The sequence below is a fragment of the Denticeps clupeoides genome, chromosome 2 (assembly GCF_900700375.1).
Source record: "Denticeps clupeoides chromosome 2, fDenClu1.1, whole genome shotgun sequence".
NCBI classification, from domain to species: Eukaryota; Metazoa; Chordata; class Actinopteri; order Clupeiformes; family Denticipitidae; genus Denticeps; species Denticeps clupeoides.
In genome coordinates, this window is record NC_041708.1 from 29,153,341 (window position 1) to 29,179,586 (window position 26,246).

General features: G+C 44.7%; 1 protein-coding gene across 3 annotated transcripts in view; it reads right to left on the bottom strand.

Annotated features, from left to right (window-relative positions):
• Positions 1-1,017: 1,017 nt before the first annotated feature.
• smarcd3b (SWI/SNF related BAF chromatin remodeling complex subunit D3b) overlaps positions 1,018-26,246 on the bottom strand; it is a 34,450-nt gene continuing 9,221 nt past the window's right edge. Inside the window, exons 1-14 of one of the 3 annotated variants that reach the window (XM_028970084.1) lie at positions 21,194-21,365; positions 13,916-14,136; positions 11,730-11,819; positions 9,667-9,709; positions 8,514-8,636; positions 8,209-8,331; positions 7,287-7,382; positions 6,275-6,376; positions 5,952-6,113; positions 5,599-5,696; positions 5,230-5,365; positions 5,011-5,133; positions 3,854-3,955; positions 1,018-3,406 (exon numbers count right to left, since the gene is read on the bottom strand). In XM_028970084.1, the coding sequence (XP_028825917.1) occupies positions 3,353-3,406; positions 3,854-3,955; positions 5,011-5,133; positions 5,230-5,365; positions 5,599-5,696; positions 5,952-6,113; positions 6,275-6,376; positions 7,287-7,382; positions 8,209-8,331; positions 8,514-8,636; positions 9,667-9,709; positions 11,730-11,819; positions 13,916-14,136; positions 21,194-21,271 (1,551 nt within the window). In that variant the 5' untranslated portion in view covers positions 21,272-21,365 and the 3' untranslated portion in view covers positions 1,018-3,352. Of the gene's footprint in view, positions 3,407-3,853; positions 3,956-5,010; positions 5,134-5,229; positions 5,366-5,598; positions 5,697-5,951; positions 6,114-6,274; positions 6,377-7,286; positions 7,383-8,208; positions 8,332-8,513; positions 8,637-9,666; positions 9,710-11,729; positions 11,820-13,915; positions 14,137-21,193; positions 21,366-26,246 lie in introns of those variants that run through there. The other 2 variants (XM_028970085.1, XM_028970086.1) reach the window with 2 other exon arrangements.

The following is a 26,246-nucleotide window of genomic DNA, read 5'->3' on the forward strand; positions in this document are numbered from 1 at the left end:
TCTTTTTTTTTTTATTATAATTTTTTGCTAATACCTTGTTTTCAGTTCTCCCTGCCAGTATTCACCATAAGGTGGCCATAAATCAGTAGCCCTCCCGCTCTCCCCGTCGCCCATTAGGGCCTCCCTAAAATGGGCCTGGAATTTGGTACACGTGTCTTTGGGGAGAAGGCGAAGGCGGTTTTTGCAGAAAGTGCCGTGGGTATGTGGCATAGCTCCAGCCACGGCTTCGCTTTTTTTTTTTTTTTTTTTTTTTTTTTGAACCGAATGCCCTCCTCCACACCACGCCCTCTCCCTCTCCTTTTCTCCTGCACGTTAGGTAGAGCGGGGGGTAAAGAAAGGATCTTTGGGCTGAAGGAGACGGAGGGGAACACACCCCACCCCCTGCAGTTCCTGGTGATGGGTGTAGATTTTTTTGCCGCTTGGCTGGGGAAAAGGCGAGGTGAATGAAAGACCTCTTTGACCGCTGAGGCTGTGGACCTGGCTCTGCTTAGACCGTGCCACATGGCTTCCCTCGGAGACATATCTGAGCTTCTCCTTTTTCTCCATGTCACAATGAGTGTTGGCGTGTTGGAACGTAAAATAATACACACTGCACCAACTGTAACCACAGTTAAATGTCTCTAAAGACAAGAGACAAAAGACGCACAGCACACAAAGGATAAATCTGGCGCAACCTGCATTACCGGTATCATGTGCAAGGGTGGGTCTCTGACCTGCACTGACATCTGTAATCTGGTTCACGTGATCTAATACCTGTTGAAATCGCTGCAATGTAAAATATTACAAATCCATTTTGTTTTTTTACCCCACTCATTATCAAGAGCAAAGCAGTTCCGCCTCCTACTAGGTGGGGGCAGCGCTGTGCCTTTAGACGGCACAATGAACGGTTCATAGGGGTGGAAAATGCAGCGATTTTTTTTTTTTTAGTATTTCAGTAAAGCTGGAATATCTCACATTTTAAGAAATCCCAGTGAACACAATAGAAAAAAAAATGCACAAATTGCCCTTTTTGTACAAACTTTGGCAAACATTTATTTATTGACGTCCGAGCCCTTGAACACTCGGACCTCTTTCGGCCGTCTGTCGGCATTGGAAACAGGCGAGACAGGAAGAGGTTGTACCTAACAGCCGTAAAAGCCTTCCTTTACAGCACCGGTTACGATTCGCGTGTATCTTCATGCAAGTGAAGTGGTACTGGTGTCGAGGAAAAGATCTTTCTGCTGCAATTTTTTTCCACCTCAGGCCTTTCCACTGGTGTGTGGGTCACTTGGGGTGGGAAGTTAGGTCAGTGTCTCCATTGGTGGCTTCTGTGTTTAGTTTTTAAATTAATTGATTTAGCTGGCTTTGCTACAAAGAGTCACCATAGGAACGTCAAGATTCCATGTTCTTCTAGCCCATTCAGTCACGTCAGACAGGTGTACATGTTCAGACTTGAGAAAAACAAAAAGGCAAGAAAAGGTTTCCATTCTGCATGCATTTTCTTTTCTTCCAAAAAATACAAAAACACATTCCCCACTATTTCTCAAAGTGGGGAACTGATCAGGCATTAAAACATTTGAATAGAAACACAGACTGCGCTATGGGATTCACACACACACACACACACACATAAACCATTTCAGGCCCTAAAAAGAGCCAAAAAACGAAAGACGTTTTTCAGTGATTCAGAATCCAAGCAGTGATGCTTTAGGCTCTGGGCGGTGTGAACAGTAACATACATGACTTGTGCAAAAAAAAAAACATTAAATATCAAACATATTTTGACAGCCACTGTTAAGTTGTGGCTTTAGCTCTTGTTGGTGCATCAGCATCATGTAACAGCGTTTTTTCCCCCAAACATCTCTATGAGGAACAACAGATCCTTTTAAGGCTCCGCCCACAAGAGTAATATTAAAAATGTATAGTCTGGCTGCCAACACACCTGAAATAATGATTCATCCCATAAGATTTCATGCAAATCCTATAGGATTTTTTTCAGTTTAAAATGCATCACTGACTTATCAAACATAGTTCATTTATAATCAAAGGCTTGTCAAATATTTGACAAATGAGAATAAAATACAACTTTTAAATGGCAAAACACACACACAACTGTCCAGAGCAGTTCAACTGCAAGACAACAGACTGGGTCTGACACACAAACACAAGAATCTGTAGCGTTTACAAGCTACAGTGGCAAATGTGTGTATTTACAAGTTTCTAATAAAAAAAAAAAAAATCCTTCATCTTTCCCTTTAAACATGGTGCATAATGAATTATAGTTCTGATTGTTCAGGAAACACTAAGTTAATCCTTCCCTTTGGTGACGTTACTTAATAGATAACATCTATTAGTAGACTGACACGTCATAAACATTTAAACAGCACGCTGCAGTTGCTCCTTCACCCCCCAAATTCCCCGTTTTCTCATGACCTTAATTCGCAACTTCACCCCAGTCCCACAATCCCACCATTCTAAGAAAACAGAAGCAAGCAGTGGACCAGAGCAGATGTCCCAGATGGTGTCACCATGGCTTTCAAACTGTCCTGTGTCAAAAGCACACAGATGTTCACCGTGTTCTTCATGTGTAGTTATGGCACTTTTTGTACATGTGTGAGCACAGACAAAGACATGGTCTGACGTTTTGAACTTCTTTAACTGGAGCAAACGGACTAGCCTATGTCACACAACGGTTACACTCATTGTACTGAGCCTAGTGTCCCTTTGACCAAAAGTTACTGACTTCATTCCCCAGTGTGCTACTAGCTGAGTTTATATTTAAGTAAGGAAGCTGCCTGACTTAAAAAAATAATAAAAAAATAAAAATAAACATTTTCATTCACACATTCTCTTCACTAAGAATGACCACAGTATGATGGTTCTAGAATACAAAGGTGACGGAGCATTCTGAAAAGACACAACCCAGAAGTAAAAGCCTCTATGAAACTAAGAAAAAAGTAAAAACACTGTTTACAGCCTCAAGAGGTACAGTGACAGAAGAATCCCACCGTGATAAATGACATCAGATTCAGTACTGTGAACAGCTGTAAGCTGTACTGTAAATATCCGCTTGTGTCTTTGCAGCTAGTCTGCTGGTGGCTACAGGACAGGCTCCTGTGTTGGTGCTGAAAGGAATAAAGTGAGGAGTGGGGAAGAGCCTGGCCAGGTTAATAAAATGTCACAAAACAGGCCTTCTGTGATTGCTTACAGGTAACAGTTGATCTCTTGGCCAAGTGCACCCACTCTCATTCACGTTCAGTACAAAATATCTGCAACAAATCCCAGTGGAAGGGAATTTCTAGGTGAAGAGGTGCGAGAGACTCCGTTGGGGTCAACAGATCAGAGGTGAGATGTGAGTGGTCATGGGTCAGGTTTAGGTGTTCCTCATGGCCAGCGCCTGCTCCAGCTCTTGTCTCCGCTGTTGGATCTGACAAAGAGAATGTTATGTTCAGTCTACTTCCGATTATCTCAATCAAAGACAATCAAATTTGTTGATGGCTGTTTGGCATAAAACACAAAACTTCAAATTGTAACAAAAAAAATTACATTTCAAAATACAACTTAATAAATGATATGTGTGTTATATCATGTTTTACATTATTATCTTTCTATTTTGTCATTCTCACATCTCTTAAAAAGTAGTTTGTGTGCCTCCATATTGATGTTATTGTTTGACAAAATTGAGAAATTGTACAAAAATGAGTGAGGGTGAATAAGCTGTCTCACTCCAGAACCGGTAGGGTGCCTGCATTCTACATTTGTCACGACCCAAACCAATCCTGGCATTCCGGCTTTCCTGCTGTTTTTGTGTGGAACGTACTCTCTCATGCCGATTGCTTTGGCTATTTTAGTTTCAACACAAATGAGATTTCACCTTGCAGTAGAAGTAACGACTAACTGCCTCCTGGGTCCAGGGCTCGTGGTAAAACTCCGCCCTCCTCTCCTCCTCTGGGTTCCCTGCAACATCCGTCATCAGCTAAAACCAGAGAACAATATTAGTAAGATGTGAAAAATAAATACATAAAATCTCAACCAGCAAAAAGCATTCAAAAGAGCATTGTGAAGAAATGATAACAGGCACGATGGATCAGTGGCTAAATCAGGCTCAAGCAGACCTGCTATTCCCAAATGTCTCTGTGTTGGACTACTGATCTAAGAGCAGCTGTGTTCACACTCATAATGTGTGAAGCGGATGAGCAACGTCTGATGCTCAACCAGTGGCTCTGTTCCAAAAAGCTTTGTGGATATGAGATGTATGACGGCCAGTGAACATCCGCCACAAACAACCCCAGATAGATAAAACTCCAGATGGGACGAATAAGAGCTCTTTGGCACTCGAGCAATCATCTAGCATGCTAGGTTACTTTTGTACTAATATAATCATAGGTTCATTCATCATTACCTTGACCAGGACGGTTATATTTTTGGAGGTGCATGTCTGACTGACTGTCTATGTTCAAGATTATGCAGATTAACTACTAGCCCGGTTTCAGTTAAACTGAGAAGAAACTATTTTGATCAAATGTCAAGGGATGATTCCTGAATTTAATTTCAATTTTTTGGTACACAGCCTTTCAACTTGGTTTATCTCTCCAGTCCTAGATCTCACAATCCTGTAGGTGGCAGTACAGTTCAACAGCGATGGCAGTGGTGGCCTAGCGGTTAAGGAAGCGGCCCTGTTATCAGGAGGTTGCCGGTTTGAATCCCGATCCGCCAAGGTGCAGCTGAGCAAAGCACCGTCCCCACACACTGCTCCCCGGGTCATGGCTGCCCACTGCTCACTCAGGGTGATGGGTTAAATGCAGAGGACAAATTTCACTGTGTGCACCGTGTGCTGTGCTGCTGTGTATCACAAGTGACAATCACTTCACTTCAATGACACAAAAAAATATAAAGACTCTGTAAATATTCATAATCCATGTACATGGGACAGTGAGAGATCTTCTAATAAAATCTACAGTTTTTTTTAGAATATTGGACTAAGGAATCTTAGAACCTATGGTTACAGGGAAATAAAGTTGGGAAGCTCACTTTGAGGTCTCTGCTTTGGGACTTCAACCAGTCTTGAATGTAGCCTTTGGGGTCTCTTGAGAAGCTTAGCATGAAGTCTCTTTGAATCTTGAGCTGGTTGATGGACTCAATAGTCTCATGGATCTGAAAAGTTGTACTGAGGGTTAAATATCAGACTAAAGTAGGCTGAAGGTAAAAGTAGCCAAGTAAGATGTATGATGCTGATGGCAGTGCTTCTACCTTGTTGTCGAGGGAGGCGATCTCTTGCTGATTGGCTGTGGAAAGCAGGAAGCTGCTCATCTGAGCTTTCAGAGGATCCTCCACCTCCACATCGATGTCGTAGCAGGCTGTCTTCTTCTGGTCATTAGGGTCAACGCTACAGTAGCACATACAGACACAGACATGAAAAATGTATTAGTTAAAATGCTTTAGTTAAAATCCTTTTCTTAAGCATGGGAGAAAATGGCTGTTTTAATTAAACACTGATCACGTTGTATAGGAAGGACGAATGAAACTGTCCCAGCTGTAAACGCTGCACAATGAACGCTGTTCTTTATTACTGTCTAACTTTAATACTGTACTTTACAAATAATGCTGGGTGACACTCACCTGATGACATGGTTGATGACAATGGGGTCAGGGGGCAGCAGCAGGTTGGTGAGGCGCTGGGGAATCTCAGAAAACTTCAGACGTGGGCAGTCAAATATCTGGGGAGAAGAATTTGAAAATATTAATCTCAGCCCTAAGACGAAATGGCCAGTAATAATCCAACTCTGTAGTGATTGGATAAAAGCCCTTGAACACTAAGGTGTCACAACAATTTCCCACAAAAGTAAGACCCATCACTATTGCTGAATTGAGCTATTCAGCATGACCCTTACATATGCAATGGAATTTGCTAAGGATGAGAGCATCACGCAAACTGGATGTAAATGTGGTGCAGGATGCAAAAGAGAACACACCTGCTGAAAGTATTTGTCACAGTTGATGTACTCCTTGTCGTGCGAATCCTGTAGCTTGTTGGTCTTGACATACTGCCACAACGCCTGAATGATGCAGGAACGAGTCTGGGTGTGGATGCCCAGCAGGCGAGCCAGTCGTGGGTCCAGCTTAAACTGCGGTGGCTGTATGGAGAGTGAGAAAAGGGAAGGACTGCCCTCTCAAACTTCCAAGATAATACAGCATAGTAGAAAATATAATACAACACGATTTAATTTTAATATTATATACTAATATCAATATTATTGTATTATTTATATACACATAATTATACTAGCAAGCTGACCTGATAGTCCAGCATTAGCAGCAGGGTGCAGCGCACGCTAACATCCCCTGGCCTCTTCACCTGGAAGCCATCTGTCTCCTGAGTTGTGGGTGTGCGGTGCCACTGGGAACAGACATACACTCAGCACTTTTCACAGAAACACATTTACACAAATACACACAGAGAACCCATTAAGCAAAAAATAAAGAAATAAAATTCAACACCTGCTTATGCCGTCCCCACTGTTGGGCAAGGAGCAATGGTGTAATGCTAAATACATTGCCACAAATGTATTCCGTAATGTATTCTGCTACAGTACATAAAAATATACTAATGTATTCAAAATGAAAAGAATGTGTAAAACAGATGCCCTGTATAATTATTAGTTCTTTTTTTGCAGTCCTTCTAGGTTGGGACTACACAAGCAAAAAAAAATATCAACATAAATATATATATCCACATCTGCATTTGAGCCCACAAATGATTAAATAGATTAAAATGTTATAATAGATTTAATAGATTAAAGTATGTTTATTCTAAAGGCAAAATACAGATACTACATTTTTGTATTCTGAATTCTGAATACATATTGCTGTTTAATGTATTCCAATACAAACATAGGAGCCAATCGCATTTATTACACATGTGAGGCAGTGGTGGGTAGGGTAGCAGCTGCCTCACATGTGTAATAAATGTGATTGGCTGCTATGTTTGTATTGTAACCACAGAGTTGCAGGTTCAAATCCCGAAATGTCAAGGTACCAATGAGGTCCCCTTGAACAAGGTACCGTCCCCACGCACTGCAAAAACAACTTTCAATTACGTATTAATAAACCAAATGCTGGGCTGCAGACAGTTTATTTATGTTCTACATGAAGTGAAACCCACTTTCACATGTTACATTTTAATTGTAAATTTTAAAAGCTGTGGAGCAAGGTGGATCATACAGTGTTGCAAATGCTGCAATCGATTCACCAGAGTCCACAATGTGAGGTCGGTACATTGTTTGTTCTTACACCCACTCTTCACTCACCTCCACCAGATGGTTGTCTGGGCCGTACAGTTCTTTGTCCAGTTCAATCACCAGGCTTTTGAAGAAAGATGAAAACTTCCTTTTCAGTTTGCCAGGCTGTGTTTTGTGCCAACATGCAAAACAGAAACCATGCGTGAGAATTATGCATCACTAAGGTTTGGAAACGTAATAGAATTTGGTAAGACCTTCAAATGTTTGTCTCAACAACAGCAATTTTATAATGCAGGGTTTTAACAAACAACCCCATTACAGAGCTTTCCTGAAAATTAAACCTGAGCAATAATTCAACTCAAATTCAAATGGGCATAAAAATGACAGTGTCTTGTTGCTAGGGGGGGACAGCATGTCCTTGCAAACAAACAGAGAGCAGCAGCACTCTATAAAACTGACATCAATAACCACAATTGGCCCAGCACTGGCCAAAGGAGACCGCAAGACACACACACAAAAAAAAGGCTTCCTTACAGGGTACACTTCCTCTAAAGGCCCATGGAGCCTAAGCTGTAATAAAAAAAACGTTCAACGGCTCCGGGTCCAAGCTGGTTGAAGCCACCCTCACAGTCGGCGGTACAGCAGAGGTGCCTCAAGTCAAGCGTATGGGACAGAGGGAGCAATTACGTCCCTCCACCCTCCGTCTGTCTGCAGTGCGGTTCCATCGAAACAATCAAACTGCTGGCCAACTATAAACACACACTGGAACTAATCATTAAGAGTGTCTACATCTCGCTGGAGAACTTTCAGCCTGCCTGCACTGCTGGAGAGCCTTTCAAGCTGTCCTCTATAGGTGACATATTGGTGAATATTAACAGGGGCCGCGGGGGGACTAACTTTAACACAAATGCTTTCAGACTCACGGAGCGGTTAATCACGAGGTGTGAAGTCACTCCAACACCTAAACATATTTTATATACTGAAAACTCACGTCATCCAGCAGCTTGCCCTCCACTCGAAGCTCCCACGATGCAATACTCCCGTCTGAGTCCTCGGCGTCGGGTTTGGCGGGATTAAAGGTGTTGGAGATGTACAGTCTCAGTTTACGCTTTTGCTGTAGAGGAAAGCAGAGAGTGAATTACCAGAGGGCAACAATCCCAACATGTCACAGTATTTCAAATATTTCATATATATTTCAAGTATTTAAGTAAATAGATGTCAATAGATACACATTTAGATGAGATTTAGATGAGAATTTTCACATGCATTTTATAACCTGCACATTTTTTTTTTTACCTTCATGGGTCTCTTTAGGGCTTCTTGGATGTCAACTCGTTTGCGCATGATGGTCTGGTCCAGTTTGCGCTCAAAAGCCAACAAGTCCATATACGCCTGCGACTCAGGGACCAGCTCTCGGATCTGACAGAGTGCAGGTACAACAGAGGATGAGAACCATGCAGTGATATATAAAAAAAAAAAAAAAAAAACAGTTGAAAACATGCGCATTTGATATTAGTCACTTGTGAATTGCTGACAGCATGTTGTCACTTTGTCCTTATGGTCACATGTTGAGGGGCCCTGGTTGAAACGTCTCCAAATCCTCACACGCTCAACAAGTGGTCACAGTGGGTGAGGACGACCCCAAACCACACGTGGTCGGTGCTACTGCCCCTGCCATCTACCCCCCTTCCTCACGCTCCAAAGCCATTTCTGCTGCCACACACCTCCCAGATGGCAGTAGTGATGGGCATGCCAACTGCTATTCTTTCAACTGGGCACATGCCCACAGATTCCTGCACTGCACCAACACGCATTCCTTTTTTCGGGGTGCGGAGCGCCACCTCTGCGTCTCCCAGTAAAACGAAGACAGAGGACATACTACAATGATGCCACTTGTATTTCCTCATCACTCACCTCTGTTCCATCTTCACCATCTTCTCTGACCTCACACTCAAACACGAAAAATGGGAATTTCACATGAGATCATAAAGACGCACAAAATCAAACAAACAAAAAAAAAAAAAAAACCCACCCAGGACCTGGTAAAAACCCAATTGGCTTGACATACTAATGCTATCGGCATTAAACCCCCTCATCGCCTCTGCAGGTTCATCTGTACCCACCTGTAGCGGAACGGCGTGCTCGGCTTGAATAAAACAAAATCCCATTTCCAGAGCAGTCCGCCGCTCCAACAGAATCCAAAAAACAAGGAAACGATTTTCTCCTCCCCGACACCAAGGATGCAACTGTCTCCCCGTAATACCCTCGCCACATTTCAACCCCCCCCATCTACCTCTTTATTCACGCCCTTCGGCTAAGACCATGCCCCACCAGAACAAATACACGCAGATCAAAAGACTCTCGTGCAATTTTTCACAGCACTGAAGCAGGAGCAAGGGCTCAATGGCTGGGAGAAAAAAAAAAAAAAAAAAACAGACGTCCGGCTTACCCTTTGTGGAAGAATCTTGTCAGCCATTTTCCTCCTCTTGGTGCTACACGGAAGGGGAGAGGGAGAGGAAAAACAGACAGAAAGAGGGAGAAAAGGGATGTTACTATGGTGACTGCATAGCGCACCGGACATCTGCTAAAATTCTGGGAGGCGGCCAATGCCCTGGCATCCCAGCAGAGTGTGTGCATGTGTGTATGGGCGAGGTGCGGGTTCCGGGGAGACACATGCCAACGCGGGCACAGGGACGGCTGGCGCAGATTCACCAGGCATGACATCAAGAGGCTTCCACACAATCTGAAAATGATAAGGCCGGACTGGTGTGTGCGTGTGTTAGACACACCGCTCCAGTGCAACTTTACCGTTTTCTCAATCATGCTTCATTTCAATGCTCTGAATCCACCCTGCTGCTTTTTGACAAGGCATGTCACTGTCACAGGCTTCAATGGATAAGTTGGAGGAATTATGAATCACTTGATTTCTATGTTCTCACCTTGTGTCAAAGATACTGATACTGATTTTTGTTTTCTGTGCACAAAGAAACATCTCAGATTGGCAATGTGAAGCATTAAATGAGTTCATATGAACATTGTCACCGTTATATACATTACCAGATGTTTTGGGCTGTAATTTCCTGCCACTATATAAGATATAGTGCGTGGTGAGTGTTCACAAATGTCACGGTTGTCTGCCGATCAGATGCATGAATTGAAATATGTATAATCGATCCACATGTTTGATTTCATAGTGGCTGTGGTCCCAGTGTCAGTGCCGAGAACAGAGAGAAAGGGAGGAGATGGATACTGCGCTATACCTGGGTGTGTGACTTACTGACAAGAAGGGGTTTAAAACCTCTATAATGATGAAATATGATGTGTGAGAGCTGTCAATCACCTTCATCGGTTCTTCACATTTCAAACTTTGCTTAAAAAAAACCCACCATTAGTTCATTTTCTGGGTTAATAACTATTCGTGATAATTACACACCAATGAAAGGAGGCTGGATGAGTAGCTTCCCTCTGCAACATACAGACTATCTACCAAGGAGTCCTTACATCTTTTTTTGTTTCTGGAAATCCAGACTCATTCTTTATGTGACATTAGCTAACAAGAACTGTGCTCTAGATACAGCTTTGCAGAAAATGATTGTCCTAAAGTAAAATACTTAGGGATGGTTGTATGGCTGAAGTGCGTTATAAACAATGAGGCATGTATGGAGTCACAGTAAAGAACCCGCTGCTGTGCATAAATCCAGACCAAACAAAACCTCCAGACAAAACAGTGACACTCATGCACTCGTGCAACTGTGCACTGTGGCAGCATCCCATCGTGGGAAAAAAAACATGCTCTAGAGGAGATGGAACAAAGGAGAGTCCGGTACACAGCGAATCTATTGCTGTGGTCTCAAAAGGAACTGCAGGCTGTACAAGCCGTACAGCAGAAGGATTTTAGATCGCGGCTGAGTACACAAAACACAGACTAATGATGAGACTAGACAAAACACATCTGTATCGACTGCACATACCACCCAGTAGTGCCCACCATTATCTTAGGATAACATTTAATTGGCCAGATGCAGGACAGAACGAGACCAGCAGAAAGACACTTGTGACGTCTTGAAGTGTCAAAAGCAGTGCTACCATCAGTGGTCCGGCCAGCACCATGTGGCCTCAAACGGCATTTCCCATCATGCCATGCGGTGGATTGAAGCATGCAGCCACATTTTCCACTGGGTTAAAGGGGACGATGACTCCTCTGGGGGCATTCTGGGCTCTAGATATTAATGGTCTAAATGAAGCACACCGACAACTAATGTAATCATTTTACAAAAGAAATGCTGTGCTTTAAAGTTAACTAGAAGTTCACATTACGCTGTGCAAAATTAGATATTAGTGGTTATTAATACGACTACTTTTGTATTATGAAGCCTTAAGGCTTTAAGGCTTTGAAGATTATTTTTAAAAGGGAAAATTAAATCTTTATTTCTGGAGCTAGGAGGAGTGCTTGGGTTGGACAAAAAAGGTGAGGAGAGGGTAAAACTATCATGCAGCAGAAGGATCTCCTACTTTGATCCGAGCGTGGGATCTGACTGGGCATCTCTCATGTCCATCTGCCTCGCTGGCATCTCATTGGCTCCAGGGAATCCCACTGGCTTCCTAAGAGTTGATGGGATTTGAAGTTTCTCTGATTAAAAATGCTGGTGAAGAAAAGTATGAGCCTGTGTGTGCGTGTGTATCGCCATAAACCTGTGTATGTAAAACACATAAATACTCAGAATCGCTCAGAATCACTTCCTTATCAATGCATGACCAGCACGATCTGGAGGTTTGTGACAAATGGCAATAACCAAAGAGTACGTGACAGAGGCCAACTGCATGATGGGACAAGTTAAGGGCTTTATTTCATTGCCACTGGCGCAAAAATGTGATCTGCTTGGATCACATTCCCTAAAGTGACATCAAGCTTATGTCACATCATTATCAGGGGTATCTGCAGGACCACCACGAATGAAGCAGAAGACAGATTTCATGTCCACACTGGTAAGAAGTGAAAATTGGGATCTGGCCTAGTTCTAGACTGCCAGTGAGGTGGAGGGGGACATTATATTTCTCTACAATCCTGCCTAAATATTGATGGATAAATGATAACAATTGCTGCATACACCCCAGAAGCAGTGTTGAATTAGACCTAAATGTAGCTATATATATATATACTTCATTTCAATGTTAGAAATTTCAAGACACTTTATGACTTTATGGAAGCAAGAGGGAACAAACACAGTAGTGCTAGCTAACAGTGCAGCTAACTATTGTAGACACTTCTGCCAAATAATGTTCTAAAAATCCCAGCAGACATTAGCAAATGCGCCACTGCTTTTGTCTTGTCTGCACCATTCTCAGCGCCATTAAAACAGACCCCTAAAACAAACAACCCGACAAGATAAGATTTTATGGATCCCCGAAGGGAAATTTTGCTTGTGCGTCCGTCGTGAGTCTATTAGCAGGCAATTTCGAGGGTGGCGTGCGAAACGAGAGCCGGCGTCTGCAAATTAGGGGCGTTTAGTTACACTCGTATGATTAGTAGAAACGCTTATGAGGAGTTCGGTACACGGGAGGACGTGGAATAATTTACTGCATTAATCTCCGTGAAATGCCCCCGAAATACCAGTGTGGAATAACGAGGACGCCGTGCTCCGGGGGCTTAATGGCTTTGCGGCTCTGGGGAGGGGGGTTGGTTTCCGTCGGACTGAAGTGGACATTCGGCGTGACAGAGGACGCGCCGACGCTTTCGTGCAGGTCACCCGGCGCCATCGATCAGCTGGTGACAGCGCCGGCCCCCGGGGGGCCGAGGGCGACGCAGGATAACATTTCCCTGGAGTGTCAGACAAGGTCGGGCGACAGCGCATGGATCAATCGAGCTGCGAGAACAGGGGGGCAGAGGGAGAAGGAGGGGAAAAGAGCTCCTCCAGCTCGCCTCATTGATCTGCAGCGTTAATTGCAGTACCTGGCCTCCCTGCGAGGGCTGGAGCGGAAGGCTCACGTAGGCAGTGGCTTGTAAGTCTATTAACGGGCCATTCCGAGGGCAGTGGGTTCAGCGAGAGTCGGCGTCGGCAAATTGGGGGCGTTTAGTTACACTCAGGTGATTAGCAGAAGCACTTGTCTAGAGTCAAGTACGGCAGAGGACGTGAGCGAGAATTACTGCATGAATGCAAAGCAGTGGATGCTGTGGAACCTGGGCTTACTGATCTTAGAGCCGCGCTAAAAACACAGAAACGGAAATGTGCAGAGAGTATATGGACACCCCCACCCACAGGAAATCATTTTAACTGAGCGGGTGACCACACAAGCAGAAATAGCCTGAAATCTACTAGTCAGTCATTTACCTTGGATAAAACTGGCATTGGAAAGGCAGAGATAAGTAACCGCCATTGGCTGCTGTTAAAAATAAAGAAAAAAGCCCAAAGAAATATGATATGAACGCATGCAGGCAATTACATCATGTTAAACCTAGATGAAGGTGTACACACACACACACACACACACACACAGAGAAAAAAATGGAGACGGAAAGACAGTTCTTAAAGAAAAAACATACACCAGAAAATTCAACACAAAGAATTAAAGCATGTTAGACATGCACAAGAAGTCACATGCGCATAGAAGCCAAAAGCCAACATTTCCAGTTGCATACAACAAACTAATGTGACAAAAGAATACTTCCACTGAACCCAGATCAGTTGGGGCCAACTCACTTTCTGGATCTGTTCTGTACGGCCTGCTGCTGCTGCTGTTGTTGCTGCTGCTGCTGCTGCTGCTGGACCTGCTGAGAGGGGGCGGGGCGTTTTCGGCTGGGCTCCATCACCTGGTTGGGAAGGCCAGGTCGAACTGCCGGGCTACCTCCATAAGGAGGACCTGGGGGTCCCATCGGAGCTCCCTGGTGGGGCATCCGAGCGCCAGACGGCATTCCGGGGCGCTTACAGGAGAAAAGAAACAGAGAATGAATGATAGATAATCCCCCGGAATATTCTGCATTAGGAATTTACTGACTGACCTAGAATTGTTTAGATGAGCATATATTACAGAACATGCTAATTCTTTGCACTCATAGGAAAGACATTTTTATTAGGCATTTTTAAGTAATCTACAATATTCCCTAAAGTAAACAATATTATTATATAGGGCTGCAGGATTTGCGGAAAAAAAACATTGCGATTATTGAGATCAACATTGCGATTGCGATATGATAAAGGACACTTGCTTGTATATCAATGAGAAGTTGCATACAAATTACTAATAGTGAAATGTTTAATTTCAAAGTGAAACATACAAACTACTTATAACAACCTGAAATGCCCAGTGCTTTCAAAATACAATATTCTACTAAATTAAATAATCACAAAAAACTCTTTACATTACTGTTGAACGACAAACTGAAGTGAGACTTCAGTCAGCTCGCAAACTTTGAGAGAATGAGAGAATGGATCGGATATGTTGCCAATCCAATCCATGTACTAATCATTTAAATCTCATCTTTTTGCGTTCATGTAATCGCACAGACTGACATCGCGATTACGATTGCGATTAGATCGTGCAGCACTATTATTATATATGCATTGGTTTCAAGACTGTCCATCTGAACATTCTGAATGAAACATAACTCTTCTTCATTAATACACTAGGACCAAGATTCCAGACAGTGAAGACCATAAAAGGTAAAAATATGCTGAAGCTACGCAAACGTCCTCTTCATACAACCCTACATACAAATTACACAAACACACACCTACAGATGACTCCATGTCCAGTCTCACAACATAAGTGCTGCGCGTGCGCCTTTTATTACCCATCAACCCCCAAAGCTGATTGCTTCCTCCGCCGCCGGCCGCCACCCTCCGGCAGCCGCACATATATAGTTCAGTTTAGCTCAATTCAATTTGGCATAAACTAATTAAATACAGTTTGTGTAGCGAGTCTGTAGGGCCCCGCTGAGGCTGCGGCATTGTAAAAAAAAAAAAAAAACCCAGATGCCCACTGCACAGTTTTAATGTTTATTTGATGAGTTTGCAAATTGGAAAGAGCACACACTCGCTTGTATTCAGTGCTGAACTAGAATAATCGTGCTAATTGCAGACAAACCAAACACAACATTTTTTTTTTTTTTTCATTTTTTTGAGATTTACATTTACAGCATTTATCAGACGCCCTTATCCAGAGCGACTTACTATCAGTAGTTACAGGGACAGTCCCCCCCTGGAGCAACTTAGGGTTAAGTGTCTTGCTCAGGGACACAATGGTAGTAAGCGGGATTTGAACCCGGGTCTTCTGGTTCACAGGCGAGTGTGTAGCCTAGATGAATGATCTCTTTGTCTGTGGTAGAGATAACAACTGCAGAAAACAAGAAAAGATGGCCTTGCTCCTGTTCAACACTCCACCCCTGCCCAGATGTCATCATTTCAACCTTGCAGTTTCATTTCCGCGTGAAACCAAGACAAGTGCGATGAAAAAACATGAAATGACGCCGCAAAACGGAAAGGAGCCTGCTAGTTAGCACGTCTGGTTAGTTTTGTGGCGTGTGACAACCGCGCTCTGGTCTGAATGCAGCCCCAGGCTGCTGCACACAGATAAGACAGACCGGCGCTGACTCTGGAGTCTTCGGCGGCGATGATGCGCTTCTGAATCATGGTCCTCAGAGCTCCTGTCCTCACCGATCAACACCACATCTGTCATTCGGTCGACCCACTTTCCCTGAACGCAACCCGCTACTAGTTTGATGAAGACTAGCCTGGGACATGTAATTGTTCAAGTATTGTCACAATGTCAATGTATTACATAAAAAAAAAATGTAAATTAATTGCACATGTAATCAGAATTGTCCCTAAAACCCATTCACTGTCCATCTCCATCTTTATTTAGGGATTGTTCATGATGAATTTCACGTCTACATTGTTAGTTGTGTTAATCAATATTTCTTAAATGAACTGCGGTGATTTTAACATCCCTAGCCACGATATGAACAGCGGCACTGCTGCCAGCATTCCTATGTACACCGAAAACACATTTACAGCAGTGCTGGGTGAATGCATCTGCTGTTGTCATAGCTTCTCACAGCTCACAGCTAACTGGCTTTATAATGATAATAAAAAAAATGTGTAAAATGGTTATACGGTATATGACCGTGGTCTAATTATAAATTATGACAACAAGAAGCTCATTCCTTGATGGAATAATCAAACTAATGACAATATTTAACCACTGTAATCACCCATGCCATGCATGTTTAACCCCTTTCCACAGCAATATGAACTATTCAGACCAGTAATGGATTGTGATTAAAATAAATTTAACAGGACAGACAGCTGCCTGATATGAGCCGCCGTGCAGACACTGTGGTATTACGGCCATCAGTTTGTCCAGGCAGGTGGCGTTGTCCCTCAACTGATGCGACCAGCTGTCCGGGGGCTTCAACTCCCTGTGGCCCCGTTGGCCCCTTGTCTAGAACTGGTTACCTCCAGCAGGGTTACATCAGCTCGTAAGAGAACTTCTCCTTTCCTCCTCTAGGTTCCAGGCACTCACTCAACACACACACACACACACACCAACATTTGGCCAGACTGCGCTGACCACCCACATTGGAGAGCGAAGGAAAATAATTCCGCACATAAAAGCAGCTTGTGTTGGACACTGCGTGCTCTTAAAAAGAAATACGGGTGCTAATCTAAACAAAGTTCGAATCCATCACACCTAAAAGGTGTCGAGGCGAAGCTCACGTCCACCAAAATGGAAGCGACTGGCTCAGAGGGGCCGGCCCTCACATGTAGACCCTGACAGCAGGAAGAGCTGCGGTAGGTAAGGAGCAGGATCCCCGTAACCTTCACTTTTCCACCGTACAGCTGCGAGTGTGTTTATACATTGTTATTGTTTTTCCAGAAGGTTTAGGAATTCAGAAGGGCTTCTGAGAACATTGTAGAACCTTCCCCCGAGTCTTGGGTAATGAGGCTTCCCAGGTTCCACTGGGTGTAAGTTTCCTCCGCCTCAGTGTAAACCCGGAGGGGGAGAGTATGGATCCAAGTCAAACATCCCGAAGGCGTCTAAGAACAAACTTTCGTGCTTAAAGCTGTCACTCTCCTTGCCACAGTCAGACCCTTATAGCCTGAAGAACCTGGACCCTCGACACTGGAGTGACACTGAACAGTTGCTAAGATAGACACAAGGCCAACGGATGGACTACAGGGGCACCAGACAGCAGAGAAAACATTGACATGCAGACAGCTGTTGGCAGCGGTGGCAACCAGGCCAAGCTGTTAACAAACGTCAGAGAGATGGAGCAGCAGGGCATGACGTGGGCCACCATTTTCTCACAAGGGACCCTAATCGACACGCTGTTGAGAGAGCATTAAGTCATTGTCTACAGGATTGGGTCTCTTTTTGCACTTTTCCTTTTTATTAAAACTTCAAACACAACACACGTAGTACCAGTAACAGATGTAACTTATTGTCCAGAGAACTTTTCAAAAAACAAACCGGTAGTTATTTCCTCTGCGTCACTCAGTTTATGCATGAATATGCTGCCTTGTCGTAAGGTCCAATTTTCCAGTTATGAAATCATTAAGGCTAATTACACATTTAAATGTTTAAATGGGAAATTTGCTCAAATGAGACAGTAGACAGTAGGAAAAAACCCTTGTTGGGTCTAATATCTCATGAACGCTACACCAACTAGCTGTAAAAAAAAAAACAAACAAGTCAAGCTTTTTAGATCAACTTGAGAACATTAGGGTCAAAATGAAGGGGTAATTGTAGGTTCAGCAATTGTTCAGTTATCTCTCATCAGGACACTCTCAACAGGGACGCTCCCTGTCACTACTGATTGTAAGTCTCTCTGGATAAGGGCGTCAGATTTAAGCCATCGATGTAAACGTAGTATGTCATGTTGCACTATGTTTTTATATTACAACTCCACCATCTAAAGCGTCCTGCTAGTAAATATGATTTTGATCACTGATTGGTCAGAACTCTTAATAATAATGATTTTTTCCATAAGTGGAAGCAAAACGTCTGGTCTGGAAACAAAAACCAGTCATGCAATTGATATATTTGTAAATTATTTTATAACTAAGAGGGGTGCTTCAGAACAGAATCAAGAATGAGGAAATACACTTAGAGAAGAATAGACAATAAAATGACAAACGACATTACGCATTGTGTTCCCAAGTTTATATAGTGAGTAGGTTGCACAGAGATTCCTTCCCAAAGTTTGAGAAAGCATTTTCCAAACCTTCAATTTTGCAATGGCCGCAAATAGTATGTTATCAGTACTGTATTAAAACGCTCTTCTGTAAAAAGACTGATTGTGGTGTCATGAACTGTTTGTTCTTGTGGGGGGGCGGGGGGCGGAGGAACAACAAACAGACATTTGTTGTGGGGGTCAAAGTTGACCTATATTGCACCACTTCTGGAATAAAAATGAGCAGCTAGAGGAGCCAGTTGGCTGCACACAACACCACCATTCTGCCTTTTAAAAGCGTTTCAGGAAGCAGGGGGAGTCAAAAATATGCCCAAAAGGACGTCTTTCTTTATCTGATCCATGCAACCATTATAACTCAGTTTTTCTTATTAGTAATATTTTATGGTTTCCAACTCTAATGGGTAAGTGAAAAAGCTCAGAGAATCCCACAGTACAACAATATACTGACATCCACAATAATTATGATGGTGATTCACAATACTGTTAAGCCTGTGATACACAATGCGGTACATGTACGTACGACACGTGTATAATTAAAGATGTTATCACCCTCAGTGTATAATTTCCAAATTTTAAAAGCAGAATTGGAACAATCACAACATTAATTTGAAACAATAGATACAGATAAATGTAGTTTTAACATTACTTCTTTAAGTAAAAATTGCATTCACTTCCTACATTTAGGCTTTCTAATATAAAACAGTGATAAAAATAATAATAATAATATTGCACAACAGTGATTGTATATTCGCTTTGGTAAATTCCTCTACATTTACAGAACCATGTCTGTGAAGATTCTCAGTCATTTACATTTACATTTACAGCATTTATCAGACGCCCTTATCCAGAGCGACTTACAATCAGTAGTTACAGGGACAGTCCCCCCCTGGAGCAATTTAGGGTTAAGTGTCTTGCTCAGGGACACAATGGTAGTAAGTGGGATTCGAACCCGGGTCTTCTGGTTCATAGGCGAGTGTGTTACCCACTAGGCTACTACCACCCACAGTCATCCAGGTGACTTTCTTTCTTTAATGTAGCGACGTTTCATTCTGCATCCACACAACTTTGTCGATCTGAGGGACGTTGGCTTGTGCCCACAAACGTAGCCTCCAGGTTGGTTTCACCCCGTTAAGTGGAACAATCTGCCAGGCATCAGGCAGGGCGGCTGTAGCTGCTTGCGGGTGATGAACCCACCACGTGAGCGCCAGCAGCGCCAGTTGGTCAGTCTCGTGAAACCCCTACACACATTAAGACCAGATGACCCTGAGATCGGCTTTATTTATTCACCGGGTTACACAGTAGAGCGACTCTGTCTCTCATTAACCAACGCAACAAGCGCACGGGCACGAACGAGCGCGAAAACCCCGGACCGATACAATTAGTTACTGAGGCAGACGTTGACCAAACTACCATACTTTCCATGTAAACCCCGGCATGCGGCCTAAACAGAAGCCCAAGGTTGCGAATGGAAAAAAAAAGCCAACTTGTAGCTGCAATGGCGGCACAAGTTCGCTCCCAAACACCGCTACCCAATCGGCAGCAGAACCCGAACATCCCTGGCGGAGGCCGCGCCACAACCAGCGTGAGCTGCAGCAGCAGGCCGGGCCGGCCGGGCCCGCGCCAAAATAAGGGGTGGGGTGGGGGGGCGTCTGGCCAGGAGGAGCGGGAGCTTCGTCAAGGTTAATTAGCCCGCTGAGATGAGCCGGCCGCCCCGGCCCGTTCATCACGGCGTACCTATCTCGGTGCCAGCCAACCTACCAACACCAGCTCAAGCCTGAATGAGATGAATGCGAAGATACGGTTTCCAGGGGAGAAATAACAACCAAAACGGCCTGTATGAACTTTCCAGCGAGAAAAATGACAATCAAGTCGTCCCGAGGCGGAAATTACAGCTTCAATTTTTATGACCTTCCATTGAGCGGCCGAGCCGCACGCGAGACGATCAGTTTTACAATCGGGACGATCGTCTCAGTTGTTTTGGTTTTTTTTACCCCAGAAGGGAACGTGACGGTCTCCCGGTGTGACAATATTCTGCTGTTCGGAGCACAAAACCCATCTGTGAGCCCCAACGCTGTGCTGCAGCCGGGACATGTGCAATCCGTGCAGGGAAACGAAATAAATTCAATTAATGAACGAACGAATGAATTAAAAAACGCTACAAAGTTGTGGCCCCGTCACCGACCGCAGGAACAAAGTACAACCATAAAAGCCCTGAACGCACCGCCTGCGTTCCTCCGGCTCCACGGCGCGCCAGTTGTCATTAATAAAACATCGTGTCTCCCCGCGAAACAAAGATTGAGACGCGGCGGCTCGTCCTCTGCGGCTCGGCTGTCACCGGTCCCACTGTCATTCCGTCGCGGGCGCCAACACCCCCCCCCCGAGTTGTGACGCGGCGGCGGGCAGCCATGCGGGAGGCGAGTGTATCGGTGTTCTGTGTTTGGAGCGGGACGCCGCCTCGCTGGGCCACGGCGCCGCCAGAAGCAGCCGGCGTGCCCTTTCCTCTTCTTGACGTCTCCCCCATCTCCTCCTCCTCCTCCTCCTCCTCCTCCTCGCTCTATCCATCAAGCCGTTTCATACACAAACGCACGCCTGGTTTCCTCCTCCCCCTCCGCCTCCCCGTCTTCCTCTCGCCGCGCTCAAAAAAGAAAAGCGGCGTGCAGGAGGCTGGAAATAACCTTCACATGGATGGCTTTCCCAGCTATCTTGCGCGCACAGGCGGCTGTGGCGACTGTGCCTCACACACACACACACACACACACACACACACACACACACACACACTCACCACTCCATGGACGAGGAACTCAAACAGTTTGCTCTTGGTGGCTTTGCGAGCTCCTCCAGCCGACTCTTCTGTGGCCATTTCCCTCGTCCCCCCGTTCACGCCGTCCTCTCTTTCTCCTTCCCTCTCTTTTGTCTTTCCCTCTCCCTTGCTTCTCTCTCTCTCTCTCTCTCTCTCCCCCTTCACCCTGCGTTCAACTCACTCCCCAGCCCCCCTCCCCTGTTCCACTTCCCTTCCCTTCCCTTTGTGTTTTCCTAAGACTGCCGTCCCTGGCTTCCCTCTCTTTCTGTCTCTCTCCCTTCCTCGTGCTCATTCGCTCCCTCGCTCCCTCCCTCCCTCTCGCTCGCTCTCTGTCTGTTTTCAGCGTGCCGCTCTGCCGAGTCCCTCACTCCGCCTCATACACTCTTCGGTGTAGTTGAGCTGCCTTTCAGGCACCCGGCAGAGGGGACGGGGAGGTGGGGTGGGTGTGTGGAGGTGGGGGCTTGACAGGGGGGGTTCCGACCGGCCCACCTCCGTACCTCACCCCCCCCTCCTCTCCGTTCCTCCCCGACCAGTGCAGCTGTTACATTCCATTGGTAGATAAGGGTGTGCGCTGTGACTGGCTGCCCGAGCGCCGCCGTGGGTTCGCTGGCCTCGCCGCTCCGCCAGACCCCTCCCCTCTCCGCTGCAGGCAAGCGCTCCGCAGCCGAGGGAGCGAGGCTCATTCTCAAAACAGCACAGAGCCCTCTTAAAGGGGCTGGAGGAGGGCTGCGGATGTATTCAAACTCCTGTGTTTCAGGAACAACCGGCGTACTGGTGCAACCAAGCATTTCGGGCCAATCATACGTTTGCAAATGCAACACGCTCTACATGTTTTCTTTGATGGGGTTGGATTTTGGGGATCTCACACGTACACACAATAAGGCCAGTTTCCTGGTCCTGCCCTATTTTCCCACCTAAGCATTCATCTGTTTGGGTGTCATGTTTCACCAACGTGTTTGAATCAGGGGTTTTCCATAAATGTATTCAGTAATGTGTTCCATTACAGGGCATAAAAATGTATTTATTTATAATACATACATAAAATACATTTATGTAACAGAGTTATGTTGTGTCATTATTTGTTTTAATTGCAACCTATATGATTTTTTATCATCATTCATAGCCACAACTGTACTAAACTAAAACAACTAACGAGTGACAATATTAAGAAAGCCTATTACTGAACATAAGAATTTTTATAGGTCTGTAGGTATGTAGTATGGATATGTAATATATGATGAATTTGTATGTATGTGTGTCATTTTTTAATATCTGACCGAAATGATTTGACTACTGCTATGTACATGTTGTTGTTTTTTAGCAATTATTTGGGTGTTTGGTGGGGACTTAGAGCCGAGTAAACTTTTAAGTATTCTACCGCTTCTTTTTACATAAATATTGCAAGCTAACAGATGAGCCAACTGCACTTTGCCAAGCCCTTAATTAAAAGCTAATGAGAAAAGCCTAATGGAGACCATTACAACAGTGAAATAAGGTTCAAGGGCCTACTTGCCTAAACAAGCACAGATGTCCCTCTATAGGAAAAGGGCATTAAGCACCCCTCCACGATTCAGCCCCTCCCCCGGTCCTACACTGCCTCTGAATTATTCATTGTGTGATCTGAATGACAAAAGGACACAGAGGTGGCAGCAGACAGGAATCACAGGGGTTGTGGTCTGGGCGGTTTTGAGAACAGAGAGGAGACCCAAGCCAATGTCACTCAGGGCAGGGGGCGGTGGCCTCAGACATGTGGTCAGAAAGGGGTTGGGGTAGGGTTTAGAGGGCCATTGTGAAGAGGAAGCTGGAGTCCCTTCACAGCCTGGGAGGTGTAAAATATATGTGACCTGTCTCTGATTTACAAAGTTTAACAAAGTATTGTTCTGCAAGGGTTAAATGTTTGGACTCTATTACTTAAAACTATGTGACCTTGAGAGAGTATGGACCATCCCTGGAGGTACATATGCACTGATATTCACAGACCTTTGCTCTATTAGCATATGTCAACATGCACCGGAGGTCTCTTTATCATGGGCATGGGACTGTTATCCAAACCTGTGTTCAGGGGCCATCACATTCAACCCTGAAAAGTGGGTCCCGTCGCAATTAGAAACCGTTTCCATTTATCAGTGAAAGGGCTGGGCGATGTAGAAGCACCACTTGAGAAGCCTGAGTTGAAGTGCCTCGCTCAAGGTCCCAACAGTCAGATAGGTCAGATTAACGTCAGAGACGGGTGATACATGAGCTCAATAAATGTTTAATGTCCCTTATTTTTCTAATGGAAAGAACACAAACTAATATATATATACACACACACACACACACACACACACACACACACACACATTTTTATATTATACAAAAGTGTGTACACCACCTCATTTTTTTTCCGTAAATGTTTCATTATATATTATATACTTTTCTCAGGACAACACTGAAGCTTGATTTACAGTGTAAATTTGCCATCCTCTCAAAATAACTAAACACACAACCATTCATGCCTAAAGCCCTGGCAACAAAAGTGAAAAAGTCAAAGTTATGCCCAAAGTATCAATATTTTGTGTGGCCACCAACATTTCCCAGCACTGCCTCATCTCTCTCGGCCATCAAGTTCACTCCTCCATGATTACATCACAGAGCTTGTGGAAGTTGGAGACCTTGTGCTCCTCCACCTTCCTTTTGAGAATGGCCCACACATGCTTGGCCAGTCCAGCACATTGGCCCTCAGTTACTTCAGCAAGGTAGTGGTCTTCTTGGAGGTGTGTTTGTCCTTATCGTGTTGGAATGCTGCACCGTGGGCCAGTTACCGAAAGGAGAGGATCATGCCCTGCTTCAGTATGTCACAGTACATGTTGGTATTCATAGTTGCCTCAATGAACTGTAGCTCCCCAGTGCCAGCAGCCTGAAACCATCACACTCCCACCGCCATTCATGATTGTAGGCAAGACACACTTGTCTTTGTTTTCCTCACCTGGTTACCACCACATATGCTTGTCACCATCTTAACCAAATAATTTCATCTCATCAGACCACAGGACATGATTCCAGTAATGTCCTTAGTCTGCTTGTCTTCAGCAAACTGTGTGCCGACTATCTTGTGCATCATTTGCACTGGTGGCCTAGTGGGTATAGAAGTTGCCGCGTAATCGTAAGGTTGCCGGTTCAAATCCCAAACCACTAAGGTGCCACCGAGGTCACCTTGATCAAGGTACCATCCCCACACACTGCTGAATGGGACCCCCATTCCGGTCATGGCTGCCCACTGCTCACTAAGGGTGATGTTTAAAAACAGAGGACACATTTCATTGTGTCACCATGTGCTGTGCTGCAGTGTTTCATAGGGGCACCGGTGGCCTTGTGGGCTATCAGAAGGTTGCTGGTTTGAATCCCTGAACCGCCGTGGCACTGAGCAAAGCACCGTCCCCACACACTGCTCCCCGGGCACCTGCCATGGCTGCCCACTGCAGTGACACCCACTGGCTGAAATCAGAATATCCCGACTCAAGGACCCCTGCAATCACCATGAAATTAATAATTGCCTACTAGTTGGCCATTTAATTGCCAGCAATACTCTCCATTGGAATCTGTAGTGTAAGAGAAGTTAGTGGATGGCTATCATTTGAGAGAAAAAAATAAAATGAATGCATTATAGTAAACTCATTTTTTTTTTAACACTACCAGATTTAATTCTATTTATTCTATTTTCTTCCATAAATTGTACATTACACATGCAGCTCTACCGTACAGTATGGAGATATACAAGCATCAAGTAAAAAAGGGCAGCACCTCAAACCGCGTTCCATGTGGTCAGAGTACCCCCTACTGGGGGGGGGGGGGGGGGGGGCTGGACAGTACCAACTCTGTCCAGCAGAGGAAGCCCCAACCACTGCCTGTGCAAAGACATTCACAGAGAATTCACTCACACGGTCGAATCACATGATTACAGGCTGGACGTGAAATTACAGAGAAACTGTTCTGTGCTGTGAGAGAGCAAAGGGACACAGAAAGTGCACAGAAAGTCCCACTGGTCCACAAAGTGGATTTCATCAGCTTCAGAAGGATTAAAAAGGGATACGTAAAGTACGAGGGTATCAGGGATGCTGAAATTAAAGTACTCTATTGCTTGTCGCTGCCCTGCTGAACATATCAAAAAGCACTGAATGGCATTGGTGAGTTGGGCATTTCCACCACAAGGGAGCATCAGAGAGAGTTTTTACCCATACAAGATCCCGTCACCGTCTTGCTGCTCTGGAAGATGCACTGAAAAAACAGCGGCAGAGCTGATCCCTTTCAGAAGCAGGACCTGACTTTTCCGAACTTAGTTTTCTTCATTAGCATAATGCCCTAATTAATTGCTCATCTGTGGGCCACCGGGAAGAGAAATCAGATCCAAAGTTCCAGGGACAAAGGGACCCCCATTCCTCACCGGCTCAGTTCTCAGGCACGGCTCATTCTGAATGGGAAAATGGAGGCCACGGCGTATAAAATGGTGATATACTGTGCCCCATAAACAAAATGGCTGCTACGGAAGAGCAGAGGCAGAATCTGTAATCGCTGTGCAGACCGTAAAAAAAACAAACAAATAAAATCCTCATCAATAAAGTCTATTTGCCTCTCCGGCAGCAGTAAAAAGGGTGGTTAAATATAGTTGTGCAAAATATTAATTATTTTAATAAAAACGAAATGTCAACAAAATGCCAGCTTGTGTGTCAGCAAGGGGAAATGCATTAGCAAGCAAAAGGTCTGATCCCGTTCCCGAAAGCAGTCACATCTTTTATAAGATTTACATTTAAACGGACGGACGTGGTCGCCCTGTACGCAGCGGGAGTTTTGGGAAGACGCCCCGCGGAAGGCGCTTGCTGTTTCTTTAAGAGCGGATGTCTCGGGGACGTAATCATATTATACATGGAAATGAGGACTTCTGTTCCTCGCCGGGTTTTCGGGGCAAGGAATACGGTAGGTCCCCCAGAACAAAGGATGGTCTGTAAGCTACATGCGGCTAAATGTGGCCTGTCCGTTCAGGAATGACCAGGCCGTA